This window comes from Doryrhamphus excisus, chromosome 12, assembly GCF_030265055.1.
Source record: "Doryrhamphus excisus isolate RoL2022-K1 chromosome 12, RoL_Dexc_1.0, whole genome shotgun sequence".
NCBI classification, from domain to species: Eukaryota; Metazoa; Chordata; class Actinopteri; order Syngnathiformes; family Syngnathidae; genus Doryrhamphus; species Doryrhamphus excisus.
In genome coordinates this window covers 21,026,029-21,052,464 of record NC_080477.1, presented here as the reverse complement: position 1 = coordinate 21,052,464, position 26,436 = coordinate 21,026,029, and the positions used below count along the sequence as shown (strand labels likewise).

At 36.6% G+C, this 26,436-nt stretch overlaps 1 protein-coding gene across 2 annotated transcripts; it reads left to right on the top strand.

Annotated features, from left to right (window-relative positions):
- Positions 1-172: 172 nt before the first annotated feature.
- On the top strand, positions 173-26,156 carry cylda (cylindromatosis (turban tumor syndrome), a). Of its 2 annotated transcripts, XM_058089354.1 has the most exons (17): positions 173-496; positions 2,623-3,164; positions 6,414-6,725; positions 7,497-7,602; positions 9,508-9,609; positions 12,946-13,062; positions 15,005-15,393; positions 15,467-15,632; positions 18,217-18,358; positions 18,906-19,028; positions 19,981-20,072; positions 20,153-20,219; positions 20,314-20,446; positions 23,762-23,870; positions 24,084-24,202; positions 24,436-24,652; positions 25,952-26,156. In XM_058089354.1, exons 2-17 carry the CDS (start codon positions 2,673-2,675, stop codon positions 26,134-26,136), a joined length of 2,871 nt encoding a protein of 956 aa, XP_057945337.1. In that variant the 5' UTR covers positions 173-496; positions 2,623-2,672; the 3' UTR covers positions 26,137-26,156. The 2 variants fall into 2 exon arrangements, with proteins under 2 accessions (XP_057945337.1, XP_057945338.1); XM_058089355.1 differs by lacking the exon at positions 12,946-13,062.
- The last annotated feature ends 280 nt before the right edge of the window (positions 26,157-26,436 follow it).

Here is a 26,436-nt window from a genome sequence, read left to right as displayed (position 1 = left end):
TCAATCCAACCTTTAACACAGCCTAATGGGAAGCTGCACTGCAACCTAACTACATGTTTGACCCTTCCATGGGAAAACCCCACTGACTGGTAGGAACAAAGCCAGCCAATCAGCATCCGAAAAGAAAATTATTACCCAATGGCCGGTCGGGGAATTCATGACGTAAGTCACATGAAGTTACGTGAGGTCGCCGTCTGTAAATAATGTAGCTTTCTCAGAGCTGCAACGTAACACTGTATGAGTTGACTACATATATTTCTCTAAATGTCGTTGTTATTTTGTAAAAAGTGGCGGTCCCCTGCCGTTGCTGTCGGGCTGTCAGTTTGGCTCATTTTAGCCTGATACGTACCCAGCCGGTTGGGTTGTTAGCTGCTTAGCTAGCTCACCAATTAGATAACCAGAGGTGACCAAGGCAGCGTTGCAGTTTCTTTTCACGCCGGGTGGATATGTAACATGACAAGTCACCTATAACCTCCGAAGTAACGCCGAATAAAAGGTAAGATATTCAGTACGTTGTTCACAAATGAGGCCAAAATGACCAATGAGTGTGAGGGCATGCCAGCAGAGCAGGCTAACGCTAGCTTGCAGCTAGCTTGTGACGTGCTCTTGTCAACGGGCCTGACGGACAGCTTTGATTTGATGACACATTGCAGTTGAATTTAAACCCACTGATGCAGCTCAGGGTGGAGCGACACCCTGGTTGTCACCCTAACGAAGACGCGACATTGCTGTCAAAATCAGCTCATCGAGCTAGCTAGCAAGTTAGCTAGCTAGCAGTCAGGTCAAGTGAATGGAGCTCACTGAACTTCGTGTTAATGTGCAGTAAACGACGCGGCGAAGCTGCTGTTTAATTCGATTACTGTTTTTATTGTTTACGAATAAGTATTCAGAAGGGATCGATCTAAGGCGGATGAGGCTTTTTCATATGTGAGGTGTCATAAGGGGAAATCCATGCGTCGCACCCTGCTCAGTCTATTTTTAGATTATTCAAATTAGCAGAGTAATAATGAGCAGTTTTCTCAGGCAAGCCCCGCCCCCAACAAAGAGCAGTTTGCTACGCTATAGTAATGATATCACATAATGCATAATTAATGATATACATAACCCTAAACACATGGGGAGTCTAGATTTGCGATACAATATGTATCACGATACTAGGCTCACAATACGATATATCACGATACTATGAACAAGGCGATTTTTTTTTTTGTTTTTCTTGAAGTTAAAGATTATTTCCTGGAAAAAACTGAATTACAGCAGCAATATGCACTCAATAAACACATTTTTATTCCATTATCACAAACTTCCCTCTGTAAAGTGTAGCATTTGGATAAATAAAGCTTTAAGATCCAGCTTTAAATTTACAAAAAAAATCATAACAAAACAAATAAATTAAATTATGTCTCAAAATCCTGCTCAAATGTTCACATTCTATTAATTGTGAAAAAATTAGTATACAGTCCCTGACTTATCCACCATCAGAAGAGTATTTTTGTGGGACAAAGTAACTAACATCAGTAAAAAGTCCTTTTAGGATGCTTGCAATAACCATTATTTAACTAAATAGTGATATCAATTTGAAAAACAAAATACCTGCAATATCACAGTACTACTTTTGTAGTATACAAAAGGACCTTGGTGTTGCTTGCTAGCGGCAGGTCCTCAATGGTGTCTCGCTAATTCGTGTTTCCCGAATACTTTATTTTACAAACGGCATGGCTTTTGTCAGTTTGTGCACACACTACTTTAAATAAATACTTAAATTAAATTTAATTAAATTTAATTAAATTAAAATTAATTTAATTTAATTTTGATTTTGATTTTGATTTTGATTTTGATTTTGATTTTGATTTTGATTTTGATTTAGATTTAGATTTAGATTTAGATTTAGATTTAGATTTAGATTTTGATTTTGATTTTGATTTTGATTTTGATTTTGATTTTAATTTTAATTTTAATTTTAATTTTTAAATTTAATTTTAAATTTAAATTTAAATTTAAATTTAAATTTAAATTTAAAATTAAATTTAAAATTAAAATTAAATTTTAAATTAAATTTTAAATTAAATTAAATTAAATTAAATTAAATTAAATTAAAGTAAATTATTTATTTATTATAAATTTATTATTTTTTATTTTATTAATTAATTTGTTTTTATTTATTAATTAAAATAAAATAAAATAAAATAAAATACAATCAGAAATGAACCTTTGCTGTGTCTGCACTTGAATAAATACCATATACAGTCTATGAGAAATGCCTAAAAATATCCATATCATACTTTTTAATATCGATACAATATAGTGGAACGGAGTATCGCGATATATCGCCAAAACAATATTTTCTTACATCCCTACTGTAGAGAAATTGACAATATCTATTTACCTGAACTGTACAGACTCAACTCGAAACCGAAACCAGCGAAATGAAAACCAAAATGAAGAACAGTGAAGCATACAAGCGTATTCAAGAGTCAGATTGCATGCTGAGTACAAGAGATTCATACAAGTTGGCAGGTCTGCACTAATACGACACGGTATTCTCTTCAACCTCCACTGTGAATGTCAGCTTTACAGATGCCATGTCTGTTTTTAAGCCGAGTCTTTTTTCCTGTACGGCAGACTCCAGTCTAGCTTGCTGTGATGTTGCCCCTCCTGCCTAGCATGCAGGCATGAGCTCTGTCCTGTGGAGCCAGGAGAAGCCCAGCGGGGGCTTCAGGGAGGACTGGCGCTTCTACATGGTGGTGAAGGACTGCACGGCGGAGAAGCCTCACCAGAAGATCGTGAGAATCCCGCGCGGCAGCCTGGGCCAGGCGTGCCAAGAGCGCAACAGCCTGGGCCGCACGCTGCCGCCATGCAAGGGCAAGAAGAGCCTGCGGATTCTGGACCAGACCAACGTAGTGCAGAGCCTGGATGAGCGGGACGTCCTGGAAATAGACGAGAAGCTGGCCGAGCTGCTCTTCCCCATCACCAACTGCGAGGAGCGGTACGCGCTGCTGTGCAACAAGTCCCGGCTGGAGCGCGTTCGCGACATCGACTGCGGCTCCAAGGTGCGCGTCCAGCTGCGGTCCGGAGATGAGCCGTTGCCCGGGGTGGTCCGCTTCAAGGGCTCGCTGCTCCCTGACAGGGCCCTCTGTGGAATCCTCTTTGGAGTGGAGTTGCTGGTGAGAACTGTTGTGTTTTTTCCTCATTGTGTTTTGCTGTGTTGGGAGTGTTGCTCAATGTTAAATCATTTATGAGAAATAATCAGTGGGTTTTTCCTGTACACGGTTATAAACGAGATCCAGTAGAATCACAAATACTTAATCTTGCTGATATAGTTCATCTTCAAACAGCTAAAATAATGCATAAAGCTAAAAATAACCAATTAGCTAAAAATATCATCCATCTTTATTGCTCTCTGGTTCTACCATACAGTGCATCCGGAAAGTATTCACAGCGCTTCACTTTTTCTACATTTTGTCATGTTACAGCCTCATTCCAAATTGTATTAAATTAATCTCTTACCTCAAAATTCTACACAAAATACTCCATTATGACAATGTGAAAAAGTTTTTTTTGACTTTTTTTGAATTTATTAAAAATAGAAAACTATGTGTTTTTTGTTTTCTATTTTTAATAAATTCAAAACATGTCAAAAAAACCTGTGAAATTTTTTTTTTGACTTTTTTTGAATTTATTAAAAATAGAAAACTATGTGTTTTTGTTTTCTATTTTTAATAAATTCAAAGCATGTCAAAAAAACCTTTTTTCACATTGTCATAATGGAGTATTTTGTTTAGAATTTTGAGGTAAGAGATTAATTTAATACAATTTGGAATGAGGCTGTAACATGACAAAATGTAGAAAAAGTGAAGCGCTGTGAATACTTTCCGGATGCACTGTATCTTACTTATTGTGTGGAAATATGGGCTAATAACTATAAAAGCAATCTTCACTCGCTAAATGTACTGCAAAAAAGGCCAGTAAGGATAATTCATAATGCCGCCTACAGAGAACATACTAACTCCTTATTTGTAAAATCACAAATACTTCAACTTGCTGATATAGTTCATCTTTAAACAGCTAAAATAACGCATAAGGCTAAAAATAAGCAATTAGCTAAAAATGTCATCCAATACTTCTCTACAAGAGAGGAGAAATATGATCTCAGGGAAGAAGTACATTTGAAACACTTCTATGCTAGGACTACGTTATGCTAGCCATAGCATTTCAGTATGTGGAATCAAACAATGGAATGGATTGAGTAAGGAAATCAAACAATGCACAACGATGAGCCAATTCAAGAAACAATACAAGCAGTTGATGTTTGCTAAATACAAGGATGAAGAGTCTTGAACCAGTCATGATGTGCTATAAATTAAATTAAATTAAATTAAATTAAATTAAATTAAATTAAATTAAATTAAATTAAATTAAATTAAATTAAATTAAATTAAATTAAATTAAATTAAATTAAATTAAATTAAATTAAATTAAATTAAATTAAATTAAATTAAATTAAATCAAATCAAGAAAGCAGGAAGTGAACAAATGTTATTATGTCATTGGATGGTCATATCACCTCGTACAAAAAAAAATTACATTAAATTAAGAAAGCAGGAAGTGAACAAATGTTATTATGTAATTGGATGGTCATATCACCTCGTACAAAAAATAAAAAAAAATAAATTAAATTAAGAAAGCAGGAAGTGAACAAATGTAACAGTTACTGATTGTAAAAGTACCAGATGGAGGGGTAAGATTTAATAAGCTTTGCTTCTTCCTACTCCTTTTTGGGTATTTTGCAGATATTTGTTTGGGATTGATCAATAAGCTCTGAAAGTGTAATTGTCATAATTGTCATATTTACCGTTATGCCATATTTAGTGTCTCATAGTCCAAGTTATTGTGACAGTGCTCTTTAAACGATCCTTCCAAAAGTTCACCTTTAAGTTTCTATCACAAAACGGCTGCAGGGTTTTTATGTTTGTAGAAATGGCCGACAGAAAGCTGTAGTGTTTTGACTGACAGGAGTGAAAACATTTCCATGACACGGCCCGCAGCAAACTCGTCAAACATGCCATTTGCCCTGCGCCGCCATGTCCATAGAGGCGACACACAAAGGTTTGCTTATTTCAGCACAATGTTGGTTTTATTCTACAGCGCTCAGCTGTAGCCCTTCTGAGTGGGCTGAGCTTTCAGGCTGCAGCTCGAATATAAACATCTCGGCCTCTGCTCTTGGGCAACAAACAGCTTCTCGACAAATACTGACCAATGTGTACCGTCGTATAAGTCGTCTTGAAGTGGTAATTTAGGCAAATTCTAGGGGAAGGCCGTCACTTCATGAAGGACAGAAAAAAGGTTTAAAAAAAAAAGGCTTCGCTGCACATCTTAAAATAAGCACTGTAGCTCATGGCTATGCTAGTGTTTATAACAGACTTCTGTGTCACCCCTTATTGTTTCATTGTATGTGATTGAAGTCATCTATTACATTAGACAAGTGCTGAGTGGCTGAGTATATGTAAAAAAAAAAGAGTAATAATTCCAATAATTGAAAAGTAGTATAATGTATACTATATATACTAATGTAAATATATAATATAAGACCCTCAAACAATGCACAACGATGAGCCAATTCAAGAAACAATACAAGCAGTTGATGTTTGCTAAATACAAGAATGAAGAGTCTTGAACCAGTCATGATGTGCTATATATATCACTATATTGACACGCACTATGGTACACATTATGTCATTGGATGCTCATATGACCTGGTAATTTAATTTAATTTAATTTAATTTAATTTAATTTAATTTAATTTAATTTAACTTAACTTAACTTAACTTAACTTAACTTAACTTAACTTAACTTAACTTAACTTAACTTAACTTAACTTAACTTAACTTAACTTAACTTAACTTAACTTAACTTAACTTAACTTAACTTAACTTAACTTAACTTAACTTAACTTAACTTAACTTAACTTACCACCTGGTACTTTTACAATCAGTAAATGTTAAATTTGTTGACTTCCTGCTTTCCTAATATAGTTTAAGTTTTTTAAAATTAAAATTTGTAATTTTAATTAAACAAAAATAAAAATTTGAAATTTTAATTACACTAAAATTAAAATTAAAATTAAAATTAAAATTAAAATTAAAATTTTTACATTTTTACATTTAAAAAACTTAAACTATATTAGGAAAGCAGGAAGTGAACAAATGTAACAGTTACTGATTGTAAAAGTACCAGATGGAGGGGTAGGATTTAATAAGCTTTGCTTCTTCCTACTCCTTTTGGACATGTGGAACTGGGAACTGATTATGGGATGCACTCAATTGGAATCTGATGCATGTTCAAATGAAATAATACCATTACCAGCATAATGTCTCCACTGGTCTTGACATTTCCCTCCGCCATCTTCTCCCCAGGAGGAGGGTCGAGGCCAGGGCTTCACGGAGGGCTCCTTCCAGGGACGCCAGCTTTTCCGCTGCGAGGACGAGTGCGGCGTGTTTGTAGCACTGGACAAGCTAGAACTGTGGGAGGACGACGACGACGACGACCTGGGCGAGCTGGAGGTGGACCACGTCAATCTGGTCGAAGAGGACCAGGACTACCCTCCGCTGGAGATCAACTCCCGGGTCCTGGTGCAGACCAGAGAGGGACCCGAGAGGGGCACCATCATTTTTTGCGACCTGCTGCCGGGTAACGAGAGCCTGGGCTACTATGTGGGTGTTGACATGGTAAGAAGTTCTCCTCCTGAAGATTTGTAGGTGCTAATTAACTGGTGTATTTGCACCTCAAATTTCTTTGTGTGCAAAAATCTTTTCAGTTGTGAGGTTATGAATGAGTTATTTATAGTTAGTTATTTATAATATATCAGCTTTTTTGCGTGTGTTTATATGGCCGTTCATTTAAGTGTTAAGTGAATATATTCTTGTTGCCAAGGATAAGCGTGTCAGCTGGTATCTATGACTACAGTTGTCAGGTCGGGAGTGGTGTTGTGGTCGCGGGGAGATTGGAGCACGTAACGGGAGGCATTTGACTGCTGATTGTTAGCAGCAACAGCATCAGCAGCAGCATCAACGGCGGCGGCGGCGAGCGAGCGAGTGACGGCCCACGCCGCGCATCGCATCCGCCCACACAAAAGGCAAAGAGGCGGTCACGCGGGGACTGAGGTGAAGTCTCCGAGTGGTATGACCCGGCTCCGTGGCGAGGGTCCAGCGGGCAGCTAATTGGAGCCCAGTGCTCTGCCTCACTCTGCGCTCAGCCTGGCATTGGTGGCCTCACTCCGCCGGAGCGCCATCCTGGATCGCAACTAGAGGGGAAGAATAGCCTGCTTGTACTTGCAGAGGGATTAGCGCGCTCTAAGGAGGATCCGAATCGGGGGGGGGGGTGTTCACGTCGGGGAAGATGAGCATCTGGGTTATCACCATGCAGAGAATCCAGCTCAAGCGCGTCGGATAAAGTCACCTGGGAGCGTTACATACTTCTAATGGCTCCGACTCTTCCAGGACAATCCTATCGGCGAGTGGGACGGAATGTTTGATGGGAAGCTGCTGTGTAACTTTGCCAGTTTGGAGCACACTCGACTTGTCCCCATCTGTGACGTAATGCCAGGTAAGCCAACCCCCCCCTTTTTTTTTTTTTTTGCCGCCTTTCTCCAAAGTGTCTGCGACCGTCCTTGGAGCAGTTCTTCTGAGTTCGAGTTGAACAACAGATCCTTTTGTTGCCTGATGCCTCTCTTGTTTTTTTCCAGGCGAAATACTCGGTGTCTTTGTTCGCCACGTTGGCATATTGATGTGTTTATGTGCTGTACTTACGCCTCGCAAGGAAATTCAGAAAAGCTGACATAAAACCGTTGATGGTTTACGTCTCTTGTCTGCAGTCGATAAGTACACGGGCTGCATAAAAGTAAGCCTTGCCCGTTGCCACCATGTAGAGCTACTTTTAAATCCCTCTGTAAATTCTTTCTCGACTCCGCACAAGAACATTACACAACACTTTGCACATAACTTGCACTTAAAAAAAAAACAAAAAAAAACAAAGAACGTCCTGTAAGGAAAATCATTCAGCTTAGTTAGACTGGCAGTGAGGAAGCCATATGCTAAAATCCATCCATTTGTCATTATTGCATGTTAAACTATATTTTTTCTCTAAATAGATTTATTTTTTTTTACTATTTTTGTCTGTAATTGATTACTATAATTATTTATTATTTCACAAAATTCATGACCAATCTGGAAAGACAAATTATTCAACAAAAAACTAGCACCCATAACAACAGGCTGAATAGGTGTCCCACTATGTTAACCTAACACAGGTCACAAGCTACACCAGGGGTGGGCAAACTTTTTGACTCGCGGGCCGCATTAATTTAACAAAATTGACGGGGGGGGGGGTTATGTAGTATTTTACACGTAACAGTCCATTTTTACACCTATATTTTTACACATATTTTACATGTAAAAGTGTCATGCAATCTGCTATATGTGCACTTTGAAATCATTTATTTGATGTAAAGTGTGTTTCTCAATGTATTATTATTATTATTATTGTTATTTTTATTAGAATTATTATTATTATTAGTTATAGTAATGTTATTATATTATTATTATTTTGTTATAATAATAATATTACTACCATTATTATATTAATATTATTAACAACAATATTAATATAATAGTAGTATTATCATTATTTGTATTACTATTATTGTGCTTGTGCTCCTTTTTCCAGGAGTATTTTGTAATATTACTACCATTATTATATTAATATTATTAACAACAATATTAATATAATAGTAGTATTATTATCATTATTGACATTATTATTATTATTATTATTATTATTATTATTATTATTATTATTATTATTATTATTATTATTATTATTATTATCATTATTATTATTATTATTATTATTATTATTATTATTATTATTATTATTATTATTATTATTATTATTATTATTATTATTATTATTATTATTATTATTATGTGCTTGTGTCCCTTTTTACAGGAGCATTTTGTAACAGACCACATCAAATAACGAAATTGATAAAGCAGCTACCTCAACCATCAAAAAGTTGGCTCAAGCCACGATGCCAGGTTGTATGTTGAGTTCAAATGAAATATTTGGAAAAAACAGGCGGGCCATATTGAAACACTTGGCGGGCCGGATGTGGCCCCCGGGCCGTAGTTTGCCCACCCCTGAGCTACACAGTAGCACAAAGTACATACGTACCTGGGAGGCTGGATAGGCTAAATTTACACAACATGCCAACGAGTTACCGGTAAGCAAGTTCACCAAGCTCCCGATCTCATCCTACGTCACTGAATCACACAGAAGACTCTGTTTTCATGCGTTTCTTTTTTCGTCTCACATTTTCAAACAAAGTAATGCCGAAAAAGGACATTCGACTCTATTCATCTGTACAACTTGTCGTGCATGTTAGCATGTTAGCATGTTAAGCATCATCGGTGCCCCTGAAAAGTTATGTTATGTTTGTTTTGGGTCGCACAGAATATTCCATGCAGGACCAAAGGCTGCAAAAGCACAGTTTTGCTCCCAGAAGCAACAGCAACGACAAGTCGTCCTCTGGCCAAAGCAAACCAAAGAGCAAAGGTACTGCAAAACAGACACACACACACATCCTTGCTTTGGTGCATTTTGTTGTCCTTGAAAGGTTTTTTTTTTCCCCGCCCCATCATGGCTTGTAACCTTGCAAATATACACAAATGTGGAGTTTACATTTATTGGGTGCTTGCTGGGTCACTTCCTGAGCAGAACAAGTTGTATTACAGTACAAAATATGAAGCTATGGCATTCAAATTGGTGGTAAGCTGCTTTTTTAAAACCACCATAATCTACTAAATCAAAGTTAAATCGAAGTTTGGGTAGTAACACAAAAACTAACATTTATTAAAATTTATGAAAGGTAAGTTAAAAATGTGAATAGTGTGATAGCAAAAACATGTTTCTTGAGGAATACCTGGAATATGAAATGATGAAAAAAATTCATTATGAAGATATTTCAAGAAAACAACCTGACCGGGTCATTTTTGACCCACTTATGGAAGGTTGGGGTAGTAACACAAAAACTAAAATTTCTTAAAATGTATAAAAGGTAAGTTAAAAATGTGAACGGTATGATAGCAGAAACATGTTTTTTGAGGAATACCTGGAATATGAAAGATGAAAAAATTTCATTACGAAGATATTTCAAGAAAACAACCTGACCGGGTCATTTTTTTACCAATGTATAGAAGGTTGGGGTAGTAACACAAAAACTAAAATTTCTTAAAATTTATAAAAAGTAAGTTAAAAATGTGAATGGTATGATAGCAAAAACATGTTTTTGAGGAATACCTGGAATATGAAATTATGATTTTTTTTTGACCCACTTATGGAAGGTTGGGGTAGTAACACAAAAACTAAAATTTCTTAAAATGTATAAAAGGTAAGTTAAAAATGTGAATGGCATGATATTAAAAACATGTTTTTTTAGGAATACCTGGAATATGAAATGATGAAAAATTTTAATTACGAAGATATTTCAAGAAAACAACCTGACCGGGTCATTTTTAACCCACTTATGGAAGGTTGGGGTAGTAACACAAAAACTAAAATTTCTTAAAATTTATAAAAGGTAAGTTAAAAATGTGAACGGCATGATATTAAATACATGTTTTTTTTTAGGAATACCTGGAATATGAAATGATGAAAAATTTTCATTACCAAGATTTTTCAAGAAAACAACCTGACCGGGTAATTTTTGACCCACTTATGGAAGGTTGGGGTAGTAACACAAAAACTAAAATTTCTTAAAATGTATAAAAGGTAAGTTAAAAATGTGAATGGCATGATATTAAAAACATTTTTTTTAGGAATACCTAGAATATGAAATGATGAAAAATTTTCATTACAAAGATATTTCAAGAAAACAATCTGACCGGGTCATTTTTGACCCACTTATGGAAGGTTGGGGTAGTAACACAAAAACTAAAATTTCTTAAAATTTATAAAAGGCAAGTTAAAAATGTGAATGGCATCATATTAAAAAAATGTTTTTTGCGGAATACCTGGAATATGAAATTATAACAATTTTTCATGACGAAGATATTTCAAGAAAACAACCTGACCGGGTCATTTTTGACCCACTTATGGAAGGTTGGGGTAGTAACACAAAAACAAAAATTTCTTAAAATTTATAAAAGGTAAGTTAAAAATGTGAATGGCATGATATTAAAACATGTTTTTTTTAGGAATACCTGGAATATGAAATGATGAAAAATTTTCATTACGATGATATTTCAAGAAAACCTGACCGGGTCATTTTTGACCCATTTATGGAAGGTTGGGGTAGTAACACAAAAACAAAAATTTCTTAAAATTTATAAAAGGTAAGTTAAAAATGTGAATGGCATGATATTAAAAACATGTTTTTTTAGGAATACCTGGTATATGAAATGATGAAAAATCTTCATTACGATGATATTTCAAGAAAACAACCTGACCGGGTCATTTTTGACCCACTTATGGAAGGTTGGGGTAGTAACACAAAAACAAAAATTTCTTAAAATTTATACATTTTAAGTTAAAAATGTGAATGGTATGATAGCAAAAACATGTTTTTTGAGGAATACCTGGAATATGAAATGATGATTTTTTTTTTTTTTTTGACCCACTTATGGAAGGTTGGGCTAATAACACAAAAACTAAAATTTCTTAAAATTTATAAAAGGCAAGTTAAAAATGTGAATGGCATGATATTAAAAACATGTTTTTTTAGGAATACCTGGAATATGAAATGCTAAAAAATTTTCATTACGACGATATTTCAAGAAAACCTGACCGGGTCATTTTTGACCCACTTATGGAAGGTTGGGGTAGTAACACAAAAACAAAAATTTCTTAAAATTTATAAAAGGTAAGTTAAAAATGTGAATGGTATGATAGCAAAAACATGTTTTTTGAGGAATATGAAATTATGAATTTTTTTTGTTGTTGACCCACTTATGGAAGGTTGGGGTAGTAACACAAAAACTAAAATTTCTTAAAATTTCTAAAAGGTAAGTTAAAAATGTGAATGACATGATATTAAAAACATGTTTTTTTAGGAATACCTGGTATATGAAATGATGAAAAATTTTCATTACGATGATATTTCAAGAAAACAACCTGACCGGGTCATTTTCGACCCACTTATGGAAGGTTGGGGTAGTAACACAAAAACTAAAATTTCTTAAAATTTATAAATTTTAAGTTAAAAATGTGAATGGTATGATAGCAAAAACATGTTTTTTGAGGAATACCTAGAATATGAAATGATGAATTTTCTTTTTTTTTTTTTTGACCCACTAATTGAAGGTTGGGGTAGTAACACAAAAAGTAAAATTTCTTATACTTTGTAAAAGTTAAGTTAAAAATGTGAACGGCATGATATTAAAAACATTTTTTAGGAATACCTAGAATATGAAATGATGAAAAAATTTTATTACAAAGATATTTCAAGAACACAACCTGACCGGGTCATTTTTGACCCACTTATGGAAGGTTGGGGTATTAACACAAAAACAAAAATTTCTTAAAATTTATAAAAGGTAAGTTAAAAATGTGAATGGCATGATATTAAAAACATGTTTTTTTAGGAATACCTGGAATATGAAATGATGAAAAATTTTCATTACGAAGATATTTCAAGAAAACAACCTGATCGGGTCATTTTTGACCCACTTATGCATCTACGGGTCAACGTACACATGATACGCATGCCTGTTGCTTGTTTTGGGTGTTCTTGATGATTAATAATCATGTGATTTTTCTCCTAATCATTTGCTGTTGCAAACACATCCTCACGACAGACACACGCACGCACCCACACACACACACACACACACACACACAAAGACACACGCACCTTTCTATTTATTATGCGTGTATCTTGTGTGTTATTTCCAGGGTTAGCTCATCAGTGCAGCAGTAGAAGCAAGTCTGAGTTTTACTATACTTTAAATGGCAGCTCTATTGACCCCCCAGTCCAGTCCAAATCCAAAAGCACATGGTACATTGACGAAGGTAACATGCGGTCACTCGTGGGACATCCGTCCAACATCTCGCTTGGCAGGCTCCTGTTTCCGACGAGCACGTGTTGTAATATGTCATATTCTTTTCTTCATTAATTTGAAAAGATTTAATGTAACTTTTTTTTTCTTTCCTAATATTAACCTATAATATGAACTTTGATGCTCGGTTTGTCACAGTAGCTTGCCACGTGGAGACCTTTTTCCAGCAGCCTCGTTCCTCATCACCATTTGTGGCGTCACATCCCACTTGCATGGTGTAACCGGTGTTAGCGAAAGGCTTTTATTAATGCTGCAAATTAACACAGGTTGCATTTGTTTGCCAAAAGCCTTAATAAAAGTCTTTTTTGTTTCAGTCTTTCCATTGGTGTTGGGATGTAAATGTTGTTCTCTCCCCCCTTTCCCATACACCCATACACCATATTCATGACATTCCACTTCCTGTGTCATTATATCATGTATCACATGTGGAGAATTTTGATGTTTTTTTTTCCTTGTCACCAATATAGAAAGTTTTATTTTAAGAGTTCACAGATAGTTCAGGACAACGTTTGCATCAATCCTTGTTGACGTTAGAACGCCGACCAGTCAGCAGTGACTCACAAATGAAACGGTGACTTCCTTGAGGCGCTGAATCAAAATGACTTGGCTTGTTTCGAACCGTCTGTTACATGGTGGATAACGGCGATGTTCTTTATTTCAATTTTCAATGACTCTCTGATAATTGGGATCAATCTGGGGTTTAAATGTACATCATCTGTCCAGATAAATCATCAGAATGATTGATTTTGGAGATGTTCTGCATACTGTAAATGCTCCCAAATGTTTGGTCCACAAAAGCAAATAATCGTGGAGTCTCAAATTAACATAATTAACAGCTTTTATAATGTCATTTTTTACATATTTTACAAGATGGGCAGTACAGTCGTCCCTCAATTATCTCGATGAATTGGTTCCAGACCAGATTGTGGTAAGTCAATTTTTGCAAAGTAGAATTAAATATTCCTAAATTGACTACTTTCTTAGACAAGAGCCTAGAAAACCTGTATTTCTAAATACTTTTTTTTATTTTTTTTATTTTTACCATGATTAGAGCCACGTAGACCAGAAATAACACCCCTATAGTCACCTTTTACACTCCCTATTATTTTTGTTTACACCACATTTCTAATGTGCAGGCTACGGGATCACTGCAGGGGACAAGCTAACTAGTTAGCCTTCAACTTTTTTTTATTATCAACTCAAAAAGGGGCTTTAAACAGAGTGGGGAAGACCGACGAAGAAGCCAAAAACTTACCACTTCCACATGAAATAGGAGGAAAAACTTTTTTCCAGTCTTAACATATCAGACATTACATAGCTAAAGCAATCATGTAATGTTTTGTGTAATTCCCGACTCCCTAGTGGCCCGGGATACTACATATAACTTATATTGCAATATTTTTTTTTACTAACAATATGCCATAATCGATTGCGAAACAGCGATCATTTATGAACTAACTGATAGGGGGACGCGATGGAGGGAGCGATATGTAGTCGAGGGGCGACTGTAGCTGCATTTGAAGTATCACGAGCAGCTTTATTTACCTCTGCATACACTTTAAAATATTGGCTTGAAAATAATACATGTGCTACACTTTCCAGACTATTCTTTACAATACTGGCTGAGCAGTATAGTACTTACTACTATTACTACATTGGTTCTGTTGCTGCTGTAGTGTGCAATATTTCTTGTTAAACAATGACATGGTTAAGGAAAGAGTATTTACTTTAAATAAGAGTATTTACAGTATGTCCTGACATAAAAAAATGTGTATTTTTGCTGTGATTGTGCATGTGAAAGATCATTTTAATGCATCACGTCAGACAGTAAATGGTAGTATAACAAGGCAACATATATTCGTTGTTACATTATGCTTCTTGTTTCTGCCCTTCAGTTGGGGAGGACCCAGCCAAGTCGCTTACTGAAACCCCCCCTGACTTCAACCAGTCCTCCCCGCCCTCGAGGGCCCCGCCGGCCGCCTCGCTGTCCAGCGACAACAAGTTCCACTCCCTGCCCTTCAGCCTGAACCGCAAGAGCGGGCCCATTGACAACATGAGTCAGGGGCCTCTCTCCCTGTCCGTGCAGTCGGTGATGGGAGAGCAGGCCGAGCCCCCGTCCCCCGTCGCCCCTTCCTCACCGCGCCCCTCGACGCCGCCTCGAGGGCAGCCGGGTCTGGAGGTAGGCTCTCTGGTGGAGGTGAAGGAGAACCCCCCTTTGTGCGGCGTCATCCGCTGGGTGGGCCTGCCTCCTGGCCTGTTGGAGCCTTTGGCCGGGCTGGAGCTGGTGAGACCGTAACAGCGACTGTACAGTATTCCCAATACTTTGCCAAACTCTTTGACTGCTTTGTTTTTTCCAGGATGAGGAATGCCAAGGTTGCACTGATGGCACCTTCAAAGGTACGCGCTACTTTAACTGCCCGCCGAAAAAAGCCCTGTTTGTGAAGCTCAAGTGCTGCCGGCCCGACTCCCGCTTCCCCTCGCTGCACCACTCCTCCAACCCCATTGAGCGATGCAACTCCATCGGTGAGTGAGACTTCCCATACATAATCCCAATGTCCTTATTTTCAACTGCTGTTGGGTGTTGAACTACTCTGTGGTCCGAAGACGAGTCTTTTTGGCACTAAAATGCATACAGTGGGGCAAAAAAGTATTTAGTCAGCCACCAATTGTGCAAGTTCTCCCACTTAAAAAGATGAGAGAGGCCTGTAATTTTCATCATAGGTACGCTTCAACTATGAGAGACAAAATGAGAAAAAAAAATCCAGATAATCACATTGTTTGATTTTTAAAGAATTTATTTGCAAATCATGGTGGAAAATAAGTATTTGGTCACCTACAAACAAGCAAGATTTGTGGCTCTCACAGACCTGTAAGTTCTTCTTTAAGAAGCTCCTCTGTCCTCCACTCGTTACCTGTATTGATGGCACCTGTTTGAACTGGTTATCAGTATAAAAGACACCTGTCCACAACCTCAGACAGTCACACTCCAAACTCCACTATGGCCAAGACCAAAGAGCTGTCAAAGGACATCAGAAACAAAATTGTAGACCTGCACCAGGCTGGGAAGACTGAATCTGCAATAGTTAAGCAGCTTGGTGTGAAGAAATCAACTGTGGGAGCAATTGTGAGAAAATGGAAGACCTACAAGACCACCGATAATCTCCCTCGATCTGGGGCTCCACGCAAGATCTCACCCCGTGGGGTCAAAATGATAACAAGAACGGTGAGCAAAAATCCCAGAACCACACGGGGGGACCTAGTGAAAGACCTGCAGAGAGCTGGGACCATATTAACGAAGGCTACCATAAGTAACACACTCCGCCGCCAGGGACTCAAATCCTGCAGTGCCAGACGTGTCCCCCTGCTGAAGCCAGTACATGTCCAAGCCCGTCTGAAGTTTGCTAGAGAGCATTTGGATGATCCAGAAGAGGATTGGGAGAATGTAATATGGTCAGATAAAACCAAAATAGAACTTTTTGGTATCAACTCAACTCGTCGTGTTTGGAGGAGAAAGAATGCTGAGTTGCATCCAAACAACACCACACCTACTGTGAAGCATGGGGGTGGAAACATCATGCTCTGGGGCTGTTTTTCTGCAAAGGGACCAGGACAACTGATCCGTGTAAATGGGAGAATGAATGGGGCCATGTATCGTGAGATTCTGAATGAAAACCTTCTTCCATCAGCAAGGGCACTGAAGATGAAACGTGGCTGGGTCTTTCAGCATGACAACGATCCCAAACACACCGCCCGGGCAACGAAGGAGTGGCTTCATAAGAAGCATTTCAAGGTCCTGGAGTGGCCTAGCCAGTCTCCAGATCTCAACCCCATAGAAAATCTTTGGAGGGAGTTGAAAATCCGTGTTGCCCAGCGACAGCCCCTAAACATCACTGCTCTAGAGGCGATCTGCATGGAGGAATGGGCCAAAATACCTACAACAGTGTGTGAAAATCTTGTGAAGAGTTACAGAAAACGTTTGATCTCTGTCATTGCCAACAAAGGGTATATCACAAAGTATTGAGATGAACTTTTGTTTTTGACCAAATACTTATTTTCCACCATGATTTGCAAATAAATTCTTTAAAAATCAAACAATATGATTATCTGGATTTTTTTTTCTCATTTTGTCTCTCATAGTTGAAGCGTACCTATGATGAAAATTACAGGCCTCTCTCATCTTTTTAAGTGGGAGAACTTGCACAATTGGTGGCTGACTAAATACTTTTTTGCCCCACTGTACATGAGTGTGTAGAGTGTGGAGTGATTGTTGTTCTCAATCAGAAATCACTCCACACTCTTTAATGCTCTCTGGTTCTACCATATCTTACTTATTGTGTGGAAATATGGGCTAATAACTATAAAAGCAATCTTCACTCGCTGAATGTACTGCAAAAAAGGCCAGTAAGGATAATTCATAATGCCGCCTACAGAGAACATACTAACTACTTATTTGTAAAATGACAAATACTTCAACTTGCTGATATAGTTCATCTTCAAACAGCTAAAATAATGCATAAGGCTAAAAAATAACTGAATTTTAATTTTAATTTTAAATCCTGCTTTCCAAATATAATTTAAGTTTTTTTAACTTTATTTTTTAAATTGAAATTTCTTTACGTGACAAAATTTTTTTTTTACGTGACAAAAAATGACTGACGTGACAAAATTTAAATTTAATTTTTTTTTTAATTTAAAAAAAAATTTACGTGACAAAAAATGACAGATGACGTGACAAAATTTTAATTTTAATTTTAATTTTAATTTTAATTTTAATTTTAATTTTAATTTTAATTTTAATTTTAATTTTAATTTTAATCTGTCATTTTTTGTCACGTAAAAAAATTTCAATTTAAAAAATAAAGTTAAAAAAAACTTAAATTATATTTGGAAAGCAGGAAGTGAACAAATGTAACAGTTACTGATTGTAAAAGTACCAGATGGAGGGGTAGGATTTAATAAGCTTTGCTTCTTCCTACTCCTTTTGGACATGTGGAACTGGGAACTGATTATGGGATGCACTCAATTGGAATCTGATGCATGTTCAAATGAAATAAAACCATTACCATTACCATTACATTGAATGAAGCCTCTGTGTCTCTTCATACAGCTTTTGGGGGCTACTTGAGCGAGATAGTACACGAGAACACGCCGCCCCGCACAGAGAGTGACGGTTTGGACGTCATGGTGGGGAAAAAGAAAGGCATCCAGGGCCACTACAACTCCTGCTACCTGGATTCAACCCTCTTCTGGTATTTTACAGCGACGCTTAATTGAATTCTTTGGATTTCAGTGGTATTGATTGGAGATGGGGCATTTCCTCATTTAACAGTGCTGCCCCGAGGCAGAGCCTTGTTAGTAAACTGCTTAGACTTGGACCGCTGGCTGTTGTTACGGGGCGGGACTAGCAACGCCGCCGAAGGGCCTTTTAAACAACAGGATCCAACAGAACCACAGGAAACACATTGTTATATGTTTTAATAATTGACTGAAGTAATGCAATTAATAATACAATGTTAGTTTTTTAGACAGATTATTTTTTTAAAGGCCACATAATCACTACTATACTAGCATAGCTATTAGCGCTATACATTACACTCTAATTTAACAGCATCATCATACCAGGTTGGCCTATTTGCTGAAGCAAAACAAAACTACTGATCCCACATTTGGAGCTGATCAAAGGATAGTATGCACAGCTCCAGGTTGAATTTTAAGCTATGTAGCGAAGCCTCTCTGTACGACGCTGTCCATGATATTAATCACCAGCAAGGATAAAACATTTCTTTTGTCCCGCAGTCTCTTCTCCTTCAGCTCCGTACTGGACACGGTTCTGCTGAGACCACGCTCCAAGACAGACGTCGAGTACTACAGAGAGACCCAAGAACTGTTACGCACTGAGATAGTCAATCCCTTGCGCATGTGAGTCATGTGGGAAAAAGTGCTGAACTTCTCTTTTTGTGCTTTTTTTTTTCTTGCTCTTTCAGTGTTTTTTTTTTAATTTTCCAGATGTTTTGACTTTCTTCTTAAATAATCTTCATATATTATTTTCTTGTAATATGATGACTTTATTCCCATAATATTAGAACTTTTTCCCAACCTAATCTTTAATATTTCATATTGACCTTATTCTCAAAAATAAGAAAAATAATAAATAAAATAATAATAATCAAAAAGTTTTTTTTTATCACTTATTATTATTATATTATTATTTTTTCTAATTTTTTCCAACTTTTCCCTCAACCTAATTTCCCAAAATTATAAATATATTTGTTGTTTGTTTTTCATAATAATAATAATAATAGTCATCATCATAATAATGATATTATTATAATTCCAATTATTAATAATTCGAGTATTATTATCATGATATAATAATAATCATGTTATAAAAATATTGTTATAATATTATTAATTTGAATTATTAATAATTCAATTATTATTATTATTATTATTATTATTATTATTATTATTATATTATAATATTGTTATATTTATAATGATAATATTAAAATAATATTATATTAATAATAATAATAATAATATTTTAAAAAGTCTCCCTTCAATATTTCACCTTTACATGACTAAAATAATTTTTTCTCATAATGTTACATTATTCTCTCATAATTACAACTTTTCCCAACTTTATTATGTTAATACTTATAGTTAATATTTAATAGTATTTATATATTTAATATTATGTTAACTCTGTAAAATTGCTGCTGATTTTTTCCATTTGTGTTGTTTTCATGTTAAATTATATATTTTACAATGTGCTGCGGGCCACAAATGGCCCCGGGGATGCACTTTGGACACCTCTGACATGTTGCGTGCTCCACTCGCATGTTAAACCAGTCCCTTTGTTTTCATGCAGACATGGGTATGTGTGCGCCACCAAAGTGATGAAACTGAGGAGGATCCTGGAGAAGGTGGAAGCTGCGTCCGGGTTCACCTCTGAAGAAAAAGGTAGCGTTTTGTCAAATAGACAATACACACACACCCTTTTGTCTGTCGACTTCCTCACTCATTTACGTGGCGTCCTACAGATCCCGAGGAGTTCCTCAACATACTTTTCCACCATATCCTGAGAGTGGACCCTTTACTCAAACTGAGGTAAGGCTCCATCTAGTGGTCGTAGATCCAAACGCAGCATGACTGAACTACAAGCTCATAGCAGATCTCATTTAAACGCGTCTTCACCGTGCAGGTCGGCAGGGCAAAAGGTGCAGGACTGTTACTTTTACCAGATCTTCATGGACAAGAAAGACAAGGTCGGCGTTCCCACCATTCAGCAGCTCCTGGAGTGGTCTTTCATCAACAGTGACCTCAAGTTTGCCGAGGTGAATCTTCTTCTTGTTTTTTTGGCTGGGGTTGGTTAAACCTTATGTAACCCTCCCGACTTGTGTAACCATGGTTGGTTGAGTGGGAAGAATTCCCCGGAGTTTATTATTACATCATAGATGTAAGATACATCATAGCCATAGATGGGATATCTTCAGTGCAGCTTGTGTATCTTATATACACACATACACACACCAATATGCACCACTGTCCCGTCGTTAGGGGCGGGTCACCTTTGTGTAGATCAGGGGTGGGCAAACTACGGCCCGGGGGCCACATCCGGCCCGCCAAGTGTTTGAATACGGCCCGCCCGTTCTTTCCAAAGTATTTCATTTAAAGTCAACATACAAGCTGGCATCATGGCTTGAGCCGACATTTTCATGGTTTGGCGGTTTTATCAATTTCGTTATTTCATGCGGTCTGTTGTTTACAAAGTGCTCCTGAAAAAAGGGACACAAGCACATAATAATTAATAATAATAAATAATAAATGTATTATTATTATAAATTTATAACGCACTTTACATCAAATCAATGATCTCAAAGTGCACATATAGCAGATTGCATAACACTTTTACAGGTACAATAATTTCGTTATTTGATGCTCCAAAAAAGGGACACAGGCACATAATAATAATAATAATAATAATAATAACAAATAATAATAATAATATAAAACAATTATAACAAATAATATAAAATAATACTAAATTTATTCTTCTTATTATAAATTTATAACGCACTTTACATAATAATAATAATAATAATAATAATAATAAAAAAATAATAATATAAAATAATAATAACAAATAATATCAAATAATAATAAATTTATTCTTCTTATTATAAATTTATAACGCACTTTACATCAAATAAATTATCTTAAAGTGCACATATAGCAGATTACATAACACTTTTACAGATACAATAATTTCAATGCGGCCCGCCAGTCAAAAAGTTTGCCCACCCCTGGTGTAGATTGTGTATACATAGTAAATAATACATCACTGTCCTGTAGTCATCGCTTAGCAAGGGTGTCGCTTTCAGTGGAAAGCCACATTGAAATGCAAAAACTTTATTTGTAGGATTATTTGGGATGCATATCAAGTATATTATTAGGCGCCGTCACTCATGTCATTCATTCATTTTCTACCGCTTTTCCTTACGGGGGTTGCTGGAGCCTATCCCAGCTGGTCGCCAGCCAATTACTGGGCAAATATATTTAAGATATAAATAAGACTTGTGATATGTGTAAGTATGTGGGCAGACAGGAAGTGACACGTCGTAGGTTCCGATTTGAATTTTAGGTTGGCGCCTGTTATGTTATGGTCGCAACAGTACTCCCCTATTAGGGATTACTGTGCAATATCTTGTAATAAAAGCCTGGTGTTTTCCTGGCAATCAAGTCTGGTGCTTGTGTGTCTCACTTAACATTACAGTAATATTACTGACACCTAGTTGCCAACTATCATCGCAGTGTCTTTGTTTGCGTCGTATGAATGCCTTTATGTTTGTATATTAGTTCATTTAGCCATGTTTATGTTTAAAAATACCAAATTGATTAAATATGTATGGCTGTATTCAACCACAAAATAAAATAATATTCATTCATTTTCTACCACTTATCCTCACGAGGGTTGCGGGGGGTGCTGGAGCCTATCCCAGCTGTCTTCAGGCGAGAGAGGCGCGGTACACCCTGGACTGGTGGCCAGCCAATCCCAGGGCACATATAGACAAACAACCATTCACACTCACATTCATACCTATGGACAATTTGGAGTGGCTAATTAACCTAGCATGTTTTTGGAATGTGGGAGGAAACCGGAGTACCCGGAGAAAACCCACGCATGCACGGGGAGAACATGCAAACTCCACACAGAGATGGCCGAGGGTGGAATTGAACTTGGGTCTCCTCGCTGTGAGGTCTGCGCGCTAACCCCTCAACCGCCGTGCAGCCCTATTTTGTTATTATTATTATTCATTCATTCATTCATTTTTCTACCGCTTATCCTCACGAGGGTTGCGGGGGGTGCTGGAGCCTATCCCAGCTGTCTTCGGGCGAGAGGCGGGGTACACCCTGGACTGGTTGGCCAGCCAATCACAGGGCACATATAGACAAACAACCATTCACACTCACATTCATACCTATGGACAATTTGGAGTCGCTAATTAACCTAGCATGTTTTTGGCATCTCTGTGTGGAGTTTGCATAAAAGCATAAAATAGGACTAAAAAGATAAAAACGTAAGAAAAGTTAAAAATATTAGTTAAAAGCCTGATTAAAAAGGTGTGTCTTTAATCTTTTTTAAAAACTATAAAGGAGTAGGAAGAAGCAAAGCTTATTAAATCCTACCCCTCCATCTGGTACTTTTACAATCAGTAACTGTTACATTTGTTCACTTCCTGCTTTCCTAATATAATTCAAATTATTTATTTTTTTAAATTTATGTATTTATTTTATTAATTAATTAATAATTTTAATTAATAATTTATTTTTATTTTTATTTTTATTTTTATTTTTATTTTTATTTTTATTTTTATTTTTATTTTTATTTTTATTTTTATTTTTATTTTTATTTTTATTTTTTTTATTTTTTTTATTTTTTATTTTTATTTTTATTTTTATTTTTATTTTTATTTATTTTTATTTATATTTATTTTTATTTTTATAAAAAAAACAAACAACCATTCACACTCACATTCATACCTATGGACAATTTGGAGTCGCTAATTAACCTAGTATGTTTTTGGAATGTGGGAGGAAACCGGAGTACCCGGAGAAAACCCACGCATGCACGGGGAGAACATGCAAACTCCACACAGAGATAGCCGAGGGTGGAATTGAACCCCGGTCTCCTAGCTGTGAGTTCTGCACGCTAACGACACGACCACCATGCAGCCCGTGTAATGTAACATTTACCGTCATTTTGAAATTCCCGCCAAAACCCGCAAGATGTCCAGCAGGATACATTGTGGTTGTCTATATCTACTTTGAATATACATTATGATCATAAGCGACTAGAATATTTTGCAGCAAATAAACCTGAAATCTCAAGGACTGTCCTCCACAACATCCCAGACGTGAAGCCACTGCTGTGATCAGATACCAGCTTTAAACAAGAAATGAGACAAATCGGTCATCCGTGTGTAATCATGAACCCCCCCACCAACATAGCACCAAACACCCCCACCTTTCTTCCACACACACACACACACACACACACACTCTCCAGCCCTTAACGTCCTGTGTTGCTGATTGCTGCTTTGTGGATGAAGATAATAAGCTGTTTTTTTTTCCCCCTCTCCACCCCTTAGGCTCCCTCCTGCCTTATCATCCAGATGCCGCGCTTTGGCAAGGACTTCAAAATGTTCAACAAGATTTTCCCCTCACTGGAGTTAGACATCACAGATCTCCTAGAAGACAGTGAGTCGCCGCCGAATGCTTTTTTTTTTTCGTGTGTGTGTGTGTTCTCGCCGATCAATGCCCGTCTTGCTGTTCGTTGTTCTTTGTAATGGAACTCTGCAGAGATGTCACTGCAGTTCAAATGAAACCAAGCCTACGCATCTTCAACAATAACGATGCCGCTTTTTTTTTTTTTTTTTTTTTAAATAAAAAAAAAAAAAAAATTCCACCCAGCTCCCAGGGAATGCAGAATCTGTGGAGGCCTGGCTCTGTACGAGTGCCGAGACTGCTACGAGGACGGAGACATCACCGCCGGCAAGATTAAACAGTTCTGTGAAAAGTGCAATACGCAGGTAAACAAATCAAACGTACACTATTTTCTTCTCACACAAGGTGGCGCCAAATCCAAACAAGTGAGCGTGTGGGAATGCAGTCAGTCTATTGTAGTACTGACTTATAACTCTATACTTTACCCATACTGCATTGTTGTATATTTACCCCATTACTCATCAAAATTAATTCAATAGTTTCATTTTTGGAAATATTAATAGACTTCAGTTTGTTCACGCACTTGTGCTTGGTTCAGGTCCACCTCCACCCGAGACGAAAAAGCCATCGGCACGGCAAGCTCTGCGTCCCCAAGGAGCTGCAGGAGGGTGCGGGGCGCCAGGGCACGTTCCCCCGCCAGACGATGGAGCTGTTCGCTGTGCTGTGCATCGAAACCAGTCACTACGTGGCCTTCGTCAAGTACGGCAGCGCCGACTCCGCCTGGCTCTTCTTTGACAGCATGGCTGACCGTGATGGTGAGCGTCGTCCTGTTTTTTTTTTTTTTGGGGGGGGGGGGGGTACGCTTTTCTGAAACACACTTTTGGATTAATGCATCAAGGGAAGCTGCTAATAATACTGTACTTTTTGGTAGAACAGTTCAAAATAGAAATAATATATATATATGTGTGTTTGTGTTACTTCCCCTTTATGTACTTATACATGTACTTATATATATACTTATATATATATATAAAAAAAATATTTTTTGTTTTCTTTTTAGTATTATTTTGTTTTTTGTTTGTTATTATTTGTTGTTATTTGTTATTTTTATAAATGAAATAATCAAATTAGCAGCAATTAATTGAATACAAAAGGCATTTTTTAATAATACTGTACTTTTTGGTAGAACAGTGCAAAATAGAAATAATATATATATATATGTGTGTGTGTGTGTTACTTCCCCTTTATGTGGTTTTTGTATGTATGTATGTGTATATATAAAAGATTTTATATATAATATATATTTATATATATATATAAAAATATATGTATAAAACACAGATTTTTTATATAATATATATTTTATATGTATAAAAAAACAAAACTGTGTGTGTGTGTATATGTGTGTATATATATATGCATATATATATATATATATATATATATATATATATATATATATATATATAAACACATAAAGAGGAAGTAACTCTCCAAGGAACAAAATAATACTATAAAAATGAAAAAAATGAAAAAAATACATTTTCATTTTTATAGTATTATTTTGTTTTTTGTTTGTTATTATTTGTTTTTATTTGTTATTTTATAAATGAAATAATCAAATTATCAGCAATTAATTGAATAAAAAAGGCATTTTTTTAAACTAATAATGTAGTTTTATTTTTATATTCTAAAATTTAAATATTAGAATTTCATTTTTTTTTTCAAGTTGAAATTGACAAATATTTTAAAAATATTCCATAATTGTTTGTTATATTTATGGTCATCATACAATATGAAATATGAATGTATTTTTTTTATTAACTCTAATGGCCAATTAAATTAAAAATAAAAAATTTAATGGTTGAAGAAAATGACTTAAAAGATAATAAAAATGAGTAAACACATACAAAAATGTAATGCACGATATTAATAGTTGAAGTTTTTATTCACAATCTTTTAAAGAAGACTTGCACAGCAAAGTGGGAGTTTTGGGAAGCGCCATCATGACGGCGGTGCCTGCCATGCATCTTTCACACCCTGCAAAACACTTCACCGGTGTTAACCGAGGTGTTGTTTTTTTTCCCCCCCCGAATATTTGTGTTTTTGTACAGGAGGCCAGAACGGCTTCAACATTCCGCAGGTGTCTCCGTGTCCCGAGGTGGAGGCCTACCTGAAGATGACGCCCGAGGAGCTGCACACGCTCGATCCCAAGAGCATCCAAGGCCAAGCCCGACGGCTGCTGTGCGACGCCTACATGTGCATGTACCAGAGCCCCACCATGAGCCTGTACAAGTAGCCACCCCCACCCACCCCACACACACCACCACCACCTCCTCTTCGTCGTCATCGTCTTCCTCAAAGCCCTGACGGCCACAACATGACCCTTTCTTCGGGGGTAGGAGACTTCCTAGCAATTTGAAAAAAAAAAAAACTATAAGAAGAACGGCTTGCTGCCTGAGTAAACCTTCTCCAGTCAAGATGTTACCATGGAAGGGAGGAGTGGTGGGCTTATTTGCACTGTGCTTTTTCGTTGAAGTGTTGTGTTCTAGTCCCATGTAGCTTCTCAGTGTCTCTCAGCTGAGCGAGTTCAAGAAGC

Excerpts from the sequence above, each read along its gene's own strand:
- cylda (XM_058089354.1), top strand. The coding sequence starts at position 2,673 with ATGAGCTCTGTCCTGTGGAGCCAGGAGAAGCCCAGCGGGGGCTTCAGG. Across the intron at positions 20,220-20,313 it reads GACCCTTTACTCAAACTGAG|GTCGGCAGGGCAAAAGGTGC; the intron begins GTAAGGCTCCAT and ends TTCACCGTGCAG. Across the intron at positions 23,871-24,083 it reads CACAGATCTCCTAGAAGACA|CTCCCAGGGAATGCAGAATC; the intron begins GTGAGTCGCCGC and ends AATTCCACCCAG.